This window comes from Diachasma alloeum, unplaced genomic scaffold (genome assembly GCF_001412515.2).
Source record: "Diachasma alloeum isolate Michigan unplaced genomic scaffold, Dall2.0 Dall_scaffold_00197, whole genome shotgun sequence".
NCBI lineage: Eukaryota > Metazoa > Arthropoda > Insecta > Hymenoptera > Braconidae > Diachasma > Diachasma alloeum.
In genome coordinates this window covers 1,373,398-1,387,749 of record NW_021680362.1, presented here as the reverse complement: position 1 = coordinate 1,387,749, position 14,352 = coordinate 1,373,398, and the positions used below count along the sequence as shown (strand labels likewise).

The 14,352-nt window shown below is 36.2% G+C and overlaps 3 protein-coding genes across 4 annotated transcripts in view; 2 read left to right on the top strand and 1 right to left on the bottom strand.

Moving 5' to 3' along the window:
* Window positions 1-1,789, top strand: part of LOC107048762 (carbonic anhydrase 15) — a 29,703-nt gene extending 27,914 nt beyond the window's left edge. The window contains exon 6 of the mRNA XM_015272121.1: window positions 97-1,789. Coding sequence (XP_015127607.1) covers window positions 97-354 — 258 coding nt within the window. The 3' untranslated portion in view covers window positions 355-1,789. The remainder of the gene's footprint in view (window positions 1-96) is intronic.
* A 1,553-nt stretch (window positions 1,790-3,342) lies between these two features.
* Window positions 3,343-5,478, bottom strand: LOC107048768 (coiled-coil domain-containing protein 12). Its single transcript, XM_015272129.1, has 4 exons — window positions 5,415-5,478; window positions 5,113-5,314; window positions 4,209-4,341; window positions 3,343-3,636 (listed from the first exon to the last, which is right to left on the bottom strand). The coding sequence occupies exons 2-4, from the start codon at window positions 5,259-5,261 to the stop codon at window positions 3,445-3,447; spliced, it is 474 nt and encodes a 157-aa protein (XP_015127615.1). The 5' UTR covers window positions 5,262-5,314; window positions 5,415-5,478; the 3' UTR covers window positions 3,343-3,444.
* Window positions 5,479-6,457: 979 nt separating this feature from the next.
* Window positions 6,458-8,473, top strand: LOC107048765 (craniofacial development protein 1). Of its 2 annotated transcripts, XM_015272125.1 has the most exons (3): window positions 6,458-6,742; window positions 6,822-7,173; window positions 7,558-8,473. In XM_015272125.1, the coding sequence occupies exons 2-3, from the start codon at window positions 6,840-6,842 to the stop codon at window positions 8,055-8,057; spliced, it is 834 nt and encodes a 277-aa protein (XP_015127611.1). In that variant the 5' UTR covers window positions 6,458-6,742; window positions 6,822-6,839; the 3' UTR covers window positions 8,058-8,473. The 2 variants fall into 2 exon arrangements, with proteins under 2 accessions (XP_015127611.1, XP_015127610.1); XM_015272124.1 differs by having other exon boundaries at window positions 6,458-7,173.
* Window positions 8,474-14,352: the final 5,879 nt, after the last annotated feature.

The window sequence follows — 14,352 nt, the reverse complement described above, 5'->3', positions numbered from 1 at the left end:
TACCAGAAAATAGAAAAAATATTTTTTTTTTATTTGTGCTAATTTCCCTTGAATTTGTAAATAACGTAGAATTATTTTCGAAAAATCGATTTACAGATCGCAGCATTCAGGAATGTTCGGGGTCCAGAAGGAGTGAAGCTAACTCACAATTTCCGGCCGATTCAACCCCTGGAGGACAGAGTGGTCTACCGCAACATTCACGTCCCAGAGGACAACGCCCACCACCATGACTTCGGTGGTTCTGGCCAGTCTAGTTTACACGTTTCGTTGCCAATCGCACTGGGGGCTATGCTCCTGACAGCTCCCCCCGAAATCTGGACCGGTGTCCTAGATTTATTCACAACATTCAGATAATAAGGATGAAATTTTATAGTAATGTTACAGAATGGGATAATCCGAAAAAGTTCACAGAGATTATTTTGTAAATACTTCTGGGTTCTACCACTAATCAACACCGAATAATTCACATCCTATTTAATTACGGGACAACTGAACAGTTTATTTCATCATATTGACAGTTCATCACATTAAAATTCACCGGTAAAATGAAATCGTAGAAAAAGACATGACTGAAATATTTAATCAAAAACCCAATTTATGCTGTTATAAATTCGCGGTCTTATCATAATTCTGAATTCCTTCTAATTCTTATAATGAAAGCCAATTCTTTCTGAAGATTGAAAAATCCTCTCGTTTCCTCAAATCGAGGAAGTTGTTAATAATGGTTGATAAAACCTATTTTGAATGAACCAATTAAAAAAAGATTATTGAAATTTTCAACAAAACGTCTAATGTCAACAAACAAAATTCCGGAAGTCATTTGATATTCAGTCATTGCAATGGAAATTCAAAGCTGTTGTTAATAAATATAATCCACAATTATGACATATAGTATTCATTATAAATACTGTTTCATTCCGCCAATTTTTTATTGAATAATTGTGAAAAATTTTCTATGTGATTAACTGTCAAAGTGATGGAAAATCCGTATGATGAGTCGTCCATGTGATCATTTTTAGTGATAAATTGGCCAGTGACGTCACAATACTGTGTTGGGTAGGCGTGCTATTATAACTCTGAAAGTAGTAGGTTTAGAGATAAGTATTATGGGGTATTTTTTGTAACCCACAAAATTATCTCCAGAATTTTGTTTTAATGTTCTTCTCTAGACCTCTTTACTTTAACCATATTTTCAATGCATTTCAGAAACATTTGCTCCAATGTTTTAGAAATATCTCTGAAATTAAAGAGTTCAGAGGATTGTCGACAGTTTTTTTAAGCTTTATTTTTTTTTAAAGTCAATTTTTTTCGAGACCTTTTCCCTCTAAAGGTATTGGTGATATAATCTGTAAATTGATTTTGCTCTGATTTCCCTCAGTAATTTGGAAATCTTTCTGAAATTAGTAGGACCACAGGAAAATGTCAGTTAATATTCTTTGCGGTTAACAAAAGTATACGAAAAATATCTACCGGGTCAGAGAAATATACTAAAGTGCATTCTTCATAGCCCTTGAAATTCACCGCGAAATCGTTTTCTGACATTTTCCCCTGCGTCCTCCTCTCCCTCCGGAGGAGATTTACAGAATAATGTGCATACTCGTTTCGAAATTATCTCGGTTGATGATTCTATTACTGAATGTAAGCTCAAAACATGACGCATGTGCCAGGACGTTATTCCGTATTTGAAGTAGCTCTATAGTTTTTAAAAATTAGGTTATTTTGTTTGTAAATGAACATTGAAATCTATTTTTTCCTCATTAAGTATAATAAAAATTGAGAATTTTTTTTATATTCAGTGAAAAATGACCAATAATTTATTCTGAAAATTTAACATTGAAAAATATCCCAATAAATTAACTGCAGTCGATGAAAAAGAATTGTTGGGGACGGAGCTACTTTAAAAGAATCCTGAATGCACTGTTAGAAAAAAATTGAAATTTCATGGACAGTTGACTTGTAATTTTTAGGAGAGTGATATTGAATTCCATTCAGGGTGAAAAAACAAAATCTAAGATTTCACTGAAAATTTCACGAAATTCCAAATTTGTGAACAGTATTTGTGTAAGATGAAAAGTTCTCAACTTGCTTAAATTTCCTGTCGAACATGAATATCAGTACTAAATTATGCTAAATTTGCAACAGATTGGAAATCCAAGAATATATGCACTTAACTTTTCCTGATTTCTATTAATTTTGATGAAATAATTGGACTGGAATTTACAGTTTCCATTAATTTTTGCATAAAATTTTGAATTTTCAGTTACGAAATTTCTTGAAATTTCAGTGGAATTACAATGTAAAAATCTCCAAGAAGTGTCCTGAAAATTTCGGTCATAAACTTTAACAGTGTAAAGAAAAAATCAGTTGCGAAGTGGTAAAACGGTTTAAGTCGACTCATCTCCCAGTGAGTTTTTGAGGAATATTTCCGAATCTAAGGGAGATAGCGAAATTTTTGGAATCACATTTGTTGTAGCACTTAATCGGCTCTACAAAAAAGGTTTGTTTGGTGAATGACTAAATTTAGGGTGGATGTGGGATGAAAATGTGGAGGGAGTTGTTGGGAAAATTACTGATGAGCCGGATTTAAAAACCACACTTTATTTTGTGGGATCGAACCACTTTGTCAAAACTATTTACACTCGTTGGAAATTTTAATAGTTGAATGTCTAATTAAATTGATGATTGTCTTTCACTGTAAATTCGTTGAGTCACTGACTTTAGGCTGAATTTAATCAACAGAGGTGATGTACTGAACAAAACGGTGATCTTACAAAGACCGGTGATGTACTAGATTATTAGTGAGCTAGGTGAGGTTCAAGAAGCTACTGTACTCGGTGAGGTGCGATATAAAACTTGTACAGGTGATTTGCCCGAGATAGACTTGTACGGTGAGAGGCTAAGCCTAAACTGATTCGCGCGTGTTTCGGTGACTTATGACTGATGACCCGAAGGGTCCCGGAGATTTTCGAAGTAGGCCGATGGTCGACCAGAATGTTCTGGAATTTTAGTTGCGTTTCAAACAAGGTTATAACAGCAATTTTGCTATCTCCCTTAGATTCCGAGATATTGATTGAAAACTGGTCAATAGTCGAAATTGGCTTCTACTGTTGACCACTGCACTACTGAAATAATTGTAGTATTGAGTGGCACGAAGGTTTCATGAAGTGTTTAGCAATGAACATTGCTGAATACTTTTGAAAGATTAAGGCGGTTATGTTTACCTCTAAAGCACTGATCTTTTTGGTGTGACAAATGAACTGCTGGCAGATTCACAGAGTGAGAATTCCACCAGTCACAACCACTCTAATAATAAAACAAAATCAAACCTCATACACTGTTATATACTGTATAAAAAACCAATAGAATTTATTAAGGAAAACTGACTCATTCATTGAAAGAAGCAATAGAATTTTAAGGATTATAATTAAAATTTACAAGTTGTTTCTATTTATCCTGAATACTTGAATTCCCAGTCAGGGTGACTATGCCTGCCATATCGTCCTTGTCCTTTTTTATCCTCTCGATTATTAGTTCTGCAATGGCTTTTTGTGTTCGCCTTTCCAATTTGTCTAGTTTCTTTGATACATCACGTTTCAAATCCCAGTCAGGTTTTCTTGGTGCTAAACTCCCAATGTCCTAGACAGAATAAGAAATAGACAAGGTTGAATTATCTTAAGGATATCCAAGTACTTTGGCTATTTTTTCAGCAATGAAATGCTTGTCTACTTTTCTAGTGGAACATCAGAGATTTCATTTGAGCCTCATTTGACTAAATTTCCGAACATTTTACTATAATTTTATTATTTAATCTTTGCAGGTCCGAATTTGAATCTTCATATTGAACCGTTAGAAAACATTTTAAAAATCTGAAAGAAAATTAGGAAGTTGACTTTTGGAGAAAGATTGATGAAATAATTTAAAAATTGCAATTTTTGAAAATTACGAGCATTTCCTATAAATAATTTATAAACAATCAATTTTTCGTTGGCGGCAGGACGGCAAATTGACTCTTATGACTCAGTGACTTTTTAATGAAATTCGATAATTTTTTTATATTTAGAAAATATGAATCTGCCTCTTTGTGATGGGCCTAGAATGAACTCAATTAACCAATTTATTTCTAAGTTATGAAAATTAAAAAAACCCAAGTGTCCATTTGGCTCCCTTCCTCCGTAGTATAAAAGCTGTGATGTTATTATAATACTCACGAGCTCTTCAATGACAGCTTTAGATGTCGTAATCTCTTCAGGATTCTCCTTCTCCAACTCAACTGAGATAGGTGTCTCGACGATATGTTCCTTCAGGTTCTCATCCTGAGGTTTGTAACTCCTGAATCTTGGTCTAAAGAAAAAAATGTCATGTTGGAGAAAAATTACCGAACAAATCAAATAATCGTGTAGTGAATTTGATTTTCAGAACTTTTCACGTTATATCGGTGAACAAATGCAAGAGGAATAATAAATTTTTGTCTGTTGGCCAGAGAAAATTGCGAAATTTGTAAATTCAATTTGGAAATTTGTAAATTTAATTGGCTTTTCTCCAAATTCTCAAAGTTTTGCATACTCCAGGAGGGTTTTCTGAAGGTTTCCTCTACAATTCAGAGATTCCAAATTCTCAGACTATGTCCCGTTTTTTCATCGTATATTTAATTAATTCATTACAGTTAACTATTCAGTAAATTCTAATTATTATTTTTGTGAATGTTGTGACCCCCCCGTGCTGACTTTATTTGCATTTGTGAATTTTTCCATACTAAAAATGGAAACAACGTCTAGTTGCTCCCTTTTTTATTCAATTCATTACTCAATAAATATATTTATTCATTATTTAATATTTTATAAATTATAGCTAAAACTTCAAATTTGCTGAAAAAATGCAACAGAGCATTTTTGTCGGTGGCCTTGCTAGCTTAATAAAAACCTGGCAAGGCCTCAAAAAACAGAGTAAGAATATAAACAAGAAAAATTCAAAATTATTATAAAAAATTAGGGACAAACTCTCTAATTCTATTGCGAAAGACAAAATTCGACTTTTTCACTTCGGCCTTCCCAGCTTTGGATACCTCACACCCAACTCTGATGACAAGTAAACAATTGTTCAGGTTGAACTCACTTTGGTAAATTGCTCGCTTCTTCACTTTTTTTTTGCTCGCAGTTATCCTTCTTCCTCTTCAACTCCGCAAGCCTCTCCTTCCTTTTCAACGCCTCTTCTTCTAGAGTTCCAACTGTTTCGTCACTCATTTCGGAGCTGATTTTCGTCATTCGGAGAGGTTAAGTTTACCAATATTTCCAAAGTTTATGCACTGTGATTACCCCTTCATTAAAAAAACGAATGTAAGAACTTTTGAAATTAGAACTCCAGTATTAATAATTGATTTCATACGATATAAAATTTATAAGAATGATGCTTATTACTCTAAACAATAACAAATGTTTGCATGAGATTGACAGCTCTAACGTTCAACGTTCAACAAAAAAAATCATGCCGCTAACTTTACGAAACGATTCCCGACACCCGGTAAAGTAGACATTCTATTTATCCTAGTCAGTAAGCAATCGACAAATCATTACATTTGTAATATTATTAAAATTAGGATTTGTACCTTTCTATTACTATGATTTTATTCTTACTTGCAATTTGAAAATATAAAAATAATTATTATTATTCATGATTTAAATTTGCTATTAACTATTGACTAAATAATTATAAATTTCATAAAAGGATTTTTCAATTAGACATGTAATGGTCGAACTTCTGACACGATTACTGGTTGATAGAGATTATTTCGGAATTTGAATATTCGATTGATGATTAATTTAGTGATTAAAAATTGTTGGGTAATGTTATCAGTTAACAAAAGCTAAATTGAACTTATTTTGAAATTGATGATTGAGCTGATCCCTGATCGCAGTGATTATATTCTTCAGCCGTATGATAATATCAGTAGCGAAGCGGTAAGCAAGTCGATTTTGACTTTTGGCCACTTTTTGATAAATATCTGGGAATCTAAGAGAGATACCAAAATTTTCTCATAACCTTTTTTATAGCCCTTGAATAGCTCTACCTAAAAGGTTCTAACGAAAATTTTTCTATCTCTTTTAGATTCCGAGATATTCGTTAAAAACTGGCCAATACTCAAATTCGACTTGACCCGATTTAGCGCTTCGCTACTGATATAATAATCATTATGAAATTATATTAATTGGCTTGGCGGTCGTCAGTAAAAAGCAACAAAGATCAAATTTTGCTTGTCAACGTACGTTACAATTTCCTAATAAATAATTCTATTTATGCATCACCATTAATGGTAACAGCAACAATCGATGTATTATCTTCCGGAAATGACCCCCAATGGTAAGTGACCGATCAGCATAAATGGTTTGAGAAACCCTATGTAGACAATCCCATTGGTTGCCCATATCCCTAGGCTTGCTTACCTAGTAACATTCCAGTGAACGATTTTGCATCGAGAAAAAAAAATTGCCCTCTTACGTGGACCACCAATTTGCATCAATATTCCGCAATTTTCCCTCCGAATCACTTCCGAATTATCAATAGAGAGGCAACACAGGGAAATTGTTGATATCACAAGCATGTGACAGAAGAAGTTTCGAGAACATCAGTGACGAAAAGATTGAGTGAACGCCAGTCAACCATTTGCCACCCGCACAAAGGACTCTCTCCCATTCTCTCCCTTTTCTGAATTAAAAAGAAAGTAGGGCCTTCAGGGGATAAATCAGGGGTGAGTGATATCACCAGTAATCAGCCGATTGCTGTGGGATTTTGTGACATTGAGGATTAACAAATTTGTTGACTAAAAGGGGACTAAACTCGAGGTTATGTCTGAAGAGCATCAGTTGCCCTCTGATTCAGACGAGGACGACGAAGATTACGTGCCCGATGGAGCTGATGAGGCTGTGTCCGAGGCGGAGTCAGAAGGTGATGCTGAGAGTGGTCCTGAAGACGAGAACAACGAGAATGAACAATTGACGACGCAGAAAGGGAAGAAACGTGGTCGGAGGTGTAAAAAGGGTTCTAAGCGGAGGAAACGTTGCGGGGTTGAGGAAGAAATCCTGGAGACTGAGGAGAAGAAGGAGGAGGCTAAGGTTTTGACTGAGGAGGAGGAGAAACAACGAGCTGATTCACTGTGGGCTGATTTCATGAAAGATACAGGTAAATTATTTCAACAGATAGTTCTCTACTTTCTCTCTTCATTCTTATCAAACCTTTCAAATTGTTTCACTCACATCCCATATACTTTCCAATGTACAAGAAATCTGTATTTACCTCTTTTTGTGTTTTGATCTCTATTGTACACGGTACATTATCATAACATTCAACTAAGTATCTCTGTAAATACCAGGCTGAAGGCCTTCGGGCGATGGCCAGTCGCAAACCCCTCGCGGCAAATCACGCTAAAAATAAAAAAAATATTTCAGCAGAATCGATGAGTTATTTGGTTCACAGCAATTTATTATTATATCAGTAGCAAAGTGGTACAACGGTTTAAGTCGACTTATCTCCCAGTTGAAATTAACCCACTCAAAAATATTTCAGGTACAATAGCGAGACCAAAGCCCCAGAATTCCACAAATGGTGGAGCAACTACTCCCCCAATTCGCCCGAAGCCCGAAGAGAAGGTGAAAATAACAAAAGTCTTTGAGTTCGCTGGGGAAGAAGTAAAAATCGAAAAGGAAGTGTCAGCGACCTCGGCAGAAGCTCGACTGTCCCTTCTCTCTTCAGAGAAGCCCCGGCCGACTCCAGAGGCTGCTCCAAGGCCTTCAGGACGTGGTGGAGGGGCCAAAAAAGGTGGCCTCGGTGGTATTTCCTCCGTCCTCGGTCAAATTGGCAAAAAAACAAAGATCTCAACCCTAGAAAAATCAAAACTCGACTGGGACAATTTCAAAAAACAGGAAAATCTCGATGAAGAGATAACGACCCACAACAAAGGTAGAGACGGTTTCCTGGAGCGTCAGGACTTCCTCCAGCGAGCGGACATGCGTCAATTTGAGATTGAGAAGCAGCTGAGGACAACAGCACGACGGAGCAATCGCTGAAAGGCCCGAAAAATCCAAGGGAAAAACCAAAATCACGATTTTCATTCAGTGAATCGTGCGATTTTCTACTTCTCCGACTCATCAAACCCAGGGAAATTTCATGAACCCGTGAACTGCCGATTTAGATAGGAGTATTGAACCATTCCAGTGCATCGAGACTCAGTAATTTCATTGATTAATCTTCATAATTCAACAAATGCCAAATTGAATGAATGATAATGTCTGCACTCGTCTCGTCTCGTCTTGTCTGATGTTTAGTATCTGTCTTGAGATTTTTAATAGTGGAAAATGCACAAGATGTTGCAATTACTTAACACACTCAGGTGATAATGATTCTGATGCCTACAAGACTATGCTTACAATTGAACTGAACAGTATGTACGAAATAAATATGAACAAATATGTGAAAATTGAAATTCAGTGGTCTGTTATTTTTAATACCTTCGCAGAATTTCTCTCGATTGTCTCGAAAGTAATTCATTAGTAAATTAATTAGTTCATTCAATACAAAATATTTGTTGTGATACCTGCCTGAAAAATGCACTTTTCGTGTATAAAGGGAATTCTCGTGCGGAAAGTGATGCTTTACACACTCAAAATTTGATTTACGCACGCTTTTCAACTTTAGGCACTTGTACACAAAACCCCCACTACTGTTTCGAACAATGCACTGATGCAAGTATTACAAAAAATCGGATGATAGACGTGTGTGGGAAAAAGTAGAACTTTACGCACTAGTTACACGCAAAATCGTGAAGCGTTCCACATTTTTACATTAAAGAAGAAAATTTATATAGCGTTCCACATCTTTGTGAAGCCATAGGGAATGGTTGGATGAGATTTGGAAGAGGTAGGAGGGGGACCGGGATTATTTTCAATATGATAAATAAATTCAAAGAGAAAAAACCGATGAAAATAGTATATTTCAATACGATTGCGGGAAAGTGTTTTTGGGTTCGTGGGAGGTTTATAGCACGAGCCGAAGGCGAGTGATAAAATCCCATGAGTCTAAAAACACTTTTCCCGCGAGTATCGAACCCTATTTTTCATCACAATGTGTGGGAAGTGGGGGTTTGCGCACGCGGAGGGTGCGTAAAATGTCACTTTACACACAGCGTGATGAAAAATATAATAGTATAACACAATAGTATATTGCGACACATGCGATTTTTTAACACGCCTGCAAAGGAAGGTTCGTTTTTTGAAGATTTTGCTTTTTGATGAGCGGGAGGAAAATATGAACTCTCCATACAGGGGTGTGAAAATAGTATATTTTGATACGAATACGCAAAAGTGTTTCTTGACCGGTGGGACATTGAGAAAATAGCTATTTTCGTCACAAGGCCAAAAAAAAATTTGCTGACAAGTGTGATCACACGAGACAGAAAACAACTTTTCATCGCACTTCGTGTCCGGCAAACGCCGTGTGCGGGCATTATGAAGAAATAGTATGTTTCGTCATTAGACCGCAAAAAACTTTTCTGGCGAATGTATTTACAGCTCGAATCGAAGGCGAGAGTTGCAATCATATGAGTCAGAAAAATTTTTTTAGGCCGTATGTCGAATGATATTTTTTGTCGTCACTACGCATTCGTAAATCGCTGCCTACGGCCGGAATGACGAAATAGTACATTATGTCATGAGGGCGATAAGCGGCGGTTTGTGAGGAGTGTGGAGTTGCAGCAAGAGGCGTGGCAAGCAGGAGACGAGGATCGCCGAAGGCGATCCGAGTCGGACGCTTGCCATGCCGAGTGTTGCAAACTCCACACGACTCACAAACCAACGCTATCGCCCGAATGGCATATACTATTTTTCGTCACGAAGGCCCGACGCGGGTGTGGGCGCGGGAGGGGGTCCAGGGGGACGAAGTCCCCCTGGTGGGGGGGGTTGGGGGGGGGCGAAGCCCCCCCCCACTGAAGAAAAAAATAAAAGCAATAGAAAAAAATAAATCGAAATAAAATCAATATCAGTTGATGCGAAAATAAATAACTAGTAAAGTCCGCCAAAATATCCAAAAACAGTAGGTTGATGACGGTAATTTTGGACCTGTGAAAAGAAAATTGCATAAAAAATAGAAAATAAGAACAGATATCAAAGATAAAAGAAGATACTCAGCTGTTCAATTTTTCTTCTTTTATTAAGAACAGAAGTCGACGTTATAAATACTGATATTTTAGAAATTGTTGTTTTTTGAACAAAAATATCAACTTTAAATTGAACAAAAACTCGGAGAGTGACTTTTTTCTAATGATAAATCTTCTCAATGACACACAACAACATGGCTACCACTAGTGGGTTAAGTTGTAGAGAAGGCCGCTAGAGGCGCTGTACAGCTCATCCGACTATACGTTTACCCGAACGCAGAGCGCATGCCCAAGTGGGGGGAACGTCAGGGCACATGGTGACGCCCACTTTATCGCTCCTAGGATGGGTAAGTGAGATTTACCCTCCTTGGAGCACCGAGCGTCTCATTTACCCTCCTTGGAGCACCGATTATTCAAGTGCCGCGGTAAACTCTCTTTACCCCCTCTCGACAGAGCCCGAGTAAGCGCCGTTTATCGGGCCGAGTGACGAAAAATTATTTTGCCAAATGTCCATTTGAGAGAAGCATTTTTTTCTTCAATACCGTATTTCTCCCGTCGACTTATTCCCAGTCAATCCTCATTAGGTTTCAATTTTGACAATTATTTTGCTCTAGAAGATAATCATGTTAGTTATAAGCTTGAGGGGACCAAGCTTCCGATTTCCGTGAATTCTTCTTAAAACTTGAAATTTTATAACCATTTTTTTCCGAAATCCGATGCAATGTCACTCTCGTGAGAATTACTATAATATCTTCCATGAAATTTCAAAAAATTTCTAACAGTGCATGGAGTCAGTTGCCCCCCGAAAAATTGGCTTGTTTGAGAAAATTTTCTTTTCTACTACAATAACCCCTAGAACGCACACCTTCATGTCTACGTTCTAGGTATGCTACCTAGCATACTCATGGAAAAAGAAGAATCCTCCGCAAAAAATTGAAATTTCAAAATGAAAATTCCAAAAAAAAATCATTGAAATCTCCTGCATTTGTTTTGGAATTTTCTTCCTGTTTTCCCGATGGAAAAAAAAAATAAAACGAACCACATAAAGAAACATATTCGACGCCAGACTGGCGCGGCCTTGCCAGGGGAGAATAATTCGCATGAACCAGAATATCTCGCAGGCATCGACCCGCTACCGGTTCGGCCCTTCCTCAAGCGCGTGTGCCAGTGCGCGAATACTCGGAGCATTGGATCTGGCGCCTTTGGAATACCGCAGGTCCCCATCCAAGATGCACAAGCGCGTGACTCGCGTCCCAATCAGCCATTCACGCACACTGATACGTGTCGAACGTCATTGAGGATGATCGTGATACGAGAATGAATTTTTTTTGTCATTCCTCGTTATTGGAAGTTGTCGATGGCTGTGGAATGGATTTTTTATGTTACTTCTAGGTGGAAATTCTATTTCAGGATCGATGAGTCAATAATAATAATAGATAGGGATTACGTGAATGAAGGAAAGGATTGATTTATACTTGTACATTGATTGAATTATTCCAGTATATTCGGAAGAACACTCGTATGAAGTTATTTAAGGATGTTTAGTAAAAATCGATTCAGTATAGTTTTGCACATTACCTTCTATTTTTATTTCTATTTTTAGAGTATTATAGTAGGTGAATTTTAAATTTCAACCTAAGTCCCATGAAAGCCCGTGTATAAGGAAAAATTAGTTTATTTATTTCTGGCGAGACTATTGCGATTAATTTTTTTCTAACATCAAAGAAGTTAGTCTCATATGTTCTGCTATCAGCCAAAAAAATTATATAATTATTCTTGAACATGAAAAAATAAGATTTGCTGAAAATGGCTAAGCATCCTTAATAGAGAAATCCATCGCATTTTCTAGAAAATTTTATTGGATTTTTATTGAACTTTTTTTAAGATTCTATTTTTTATTTCTTTTTTTTCTCTTCTCATTCATCGTTGAAACAACTTTTTTTTTCTCTTTTTCATTAATCAGAAAAAGAAGTGAAAAAAAGATCCACACAGAAAAACCTAAACGTAAATTACGTTTAAAAAGTCGTATTTTACATGTGAATTTGAAGTGTAAATTACGCTCAAAATCGCCGTAAATTACCATTAGATAAGCGTAATTAACGATTACATAATAGTATATTATGTCATCAGGTGATAAAAGTATTATAGAATGACTTTATAATCCGAGCTGAAGGCGAGGATTATAATCATTTGAGTTAGATAATACTTTTATCACCATGTGACATACAAGAATTTATGTCATTGGGCCCGAACGAAGCGAGTAAACGTAATTTACGATTTCGTATTCGTAGATTACGATGATTTTTTCCGTATTTTATGTTTACTTATCCATTGGAACCTTTTGTTCTCTGTATATCGACAAATGAGAGTTAATGAGTGTATACTTGACTAAAAACGTAACTTAACAAAAACGAAAACAAATGTTTATGCAACTTTGACATTTGCCATTGCCTTCGATTTTTTGCCGAGAAAACAAATGTTCGTAAAAAAACGGACGATGGAAATATAACATAAGAAGGTTGAGTAACTAGGACAGATGAAGTTATAACTTCGCGTTCGAAGTGGTAGGCGTTCAGATTTGCTTCAACATTTCTGCATAGAAATCATTTAAAATGTTCGAAAAAGAGGGAACAGTGATCTTTTTTTTTATGCTCACGTGGTTGCTCCCGCCAGTTAGTTTGATATCGCGAGTTCGACATCAGAAAGAGGCGAAAAATACGGACTTTTACGTTCTCGATTTCGTAAGTAAATGATGAAATAGTACAGTGATCGAGTTCTCGTGTTCAAATTGTGGTCTTGATCGAGTCTTGATGCAGTCTCACATGTTTGTTGGTACATTAAAAAGTTTAAAATCGAATATTTCCCTGAGAAAAATGAAGTCTCATGCCCCAAGACTTTTCCGGCAGTTGGTACGCGGAATTTTCAAAGTCTCTTTTTTAACGTCATTAGACTTTTTTGTCATGCTCCCTAAACACCTCCGATCAATATTCAGCCCTACGGGCAATAATTTAATTTTTTAATGGCTCAAACAAAAAAATGATCTCATCAAATATGTTTGGTTTCGTGGAGTTCGAAAATTCATTTTTTAACACTCCGTTACACTGTTAGAAAATTACTTTTGAAATTTCAAGTGAAAAAGCTTAAAATTTTTAACAACAACAAAGTTACATGAAATGTCTATATTTTTACTCATAGACGAATCAGTTCGAATCAATTTCTTGAATATTCAAGCAATCCTCGATTTTCGGGTCCATACGACACTGAAAAACCTTGAAAATTTTGAAAATTCAGGTAACAACTCTTCTTAATTTTCAATCTATTGCAAATTGAATTGTATGCGATATGTTTAGTTTTCTCGATGAGTTTGAAAATTCAAGATTTCATTGAAAAATCAATGATTGTTTAACATGAAAAACCCAATTTTCTTGAATTTTCAAGATGAATGAGAAATTTAGTGAACACTTTCAGTTGAAATTGAATTCAACCTCATAACATCGAAAATTGAGATGACGTTGTGACGGAAATTTCAAGAAATTTCTAACAGTGTAGTTGCGTTATGGACGCCGCGCGGAACTTTTTCCGATTTTTGCTTCCAAATGGAAGCTTTGAAAATGCATTTTTTTCGATTCTCTAATTTTGCTCGGACGTGACTGAGGGTGGATGAAACGTCGAGATATGATGTTTTTTAGACCACGCCTGTGCGTATGTGTGAATGTGTGTGTGTTTGTCCAGAAGTGTGTTAATATATCCCAAAAAGTAATTACAAAAAAGCTGAAATTTTGGCTCATAGAGGAAACTAATGAAAATCTGTGCTAAATTTAAGCCTGATGGGTTGAGTAATTCCTGAGATATAGCGATTTAGAGTCCAGAAGCTCTATCAATGAAAATCTCCTCCAAAAATATCATAAGTAGTTAGATTTTCAAATTTTTATTCCGAAGCGTCGGGCCCTGTACTGTGTATAAGGAGGATTTTCAGAAAAACATGGCGACTTTGAGTTTGAATATATAATTAAGGCTAACTGAACATGAAAAATCTTACGGGACTTCTCAAGTCCCGTATACGATCTAGATCACTCTGGATTTTTTCAGAATTTTTCTAGATCTTTCAAATTTACCATTGTGTCGATTTATGGGCATTCATAACTTTTGCGCGACCCACGGAGTGTTAAGGACGACAAATTTTTTAGAATCTTGTACTTGTCACCTTTTCT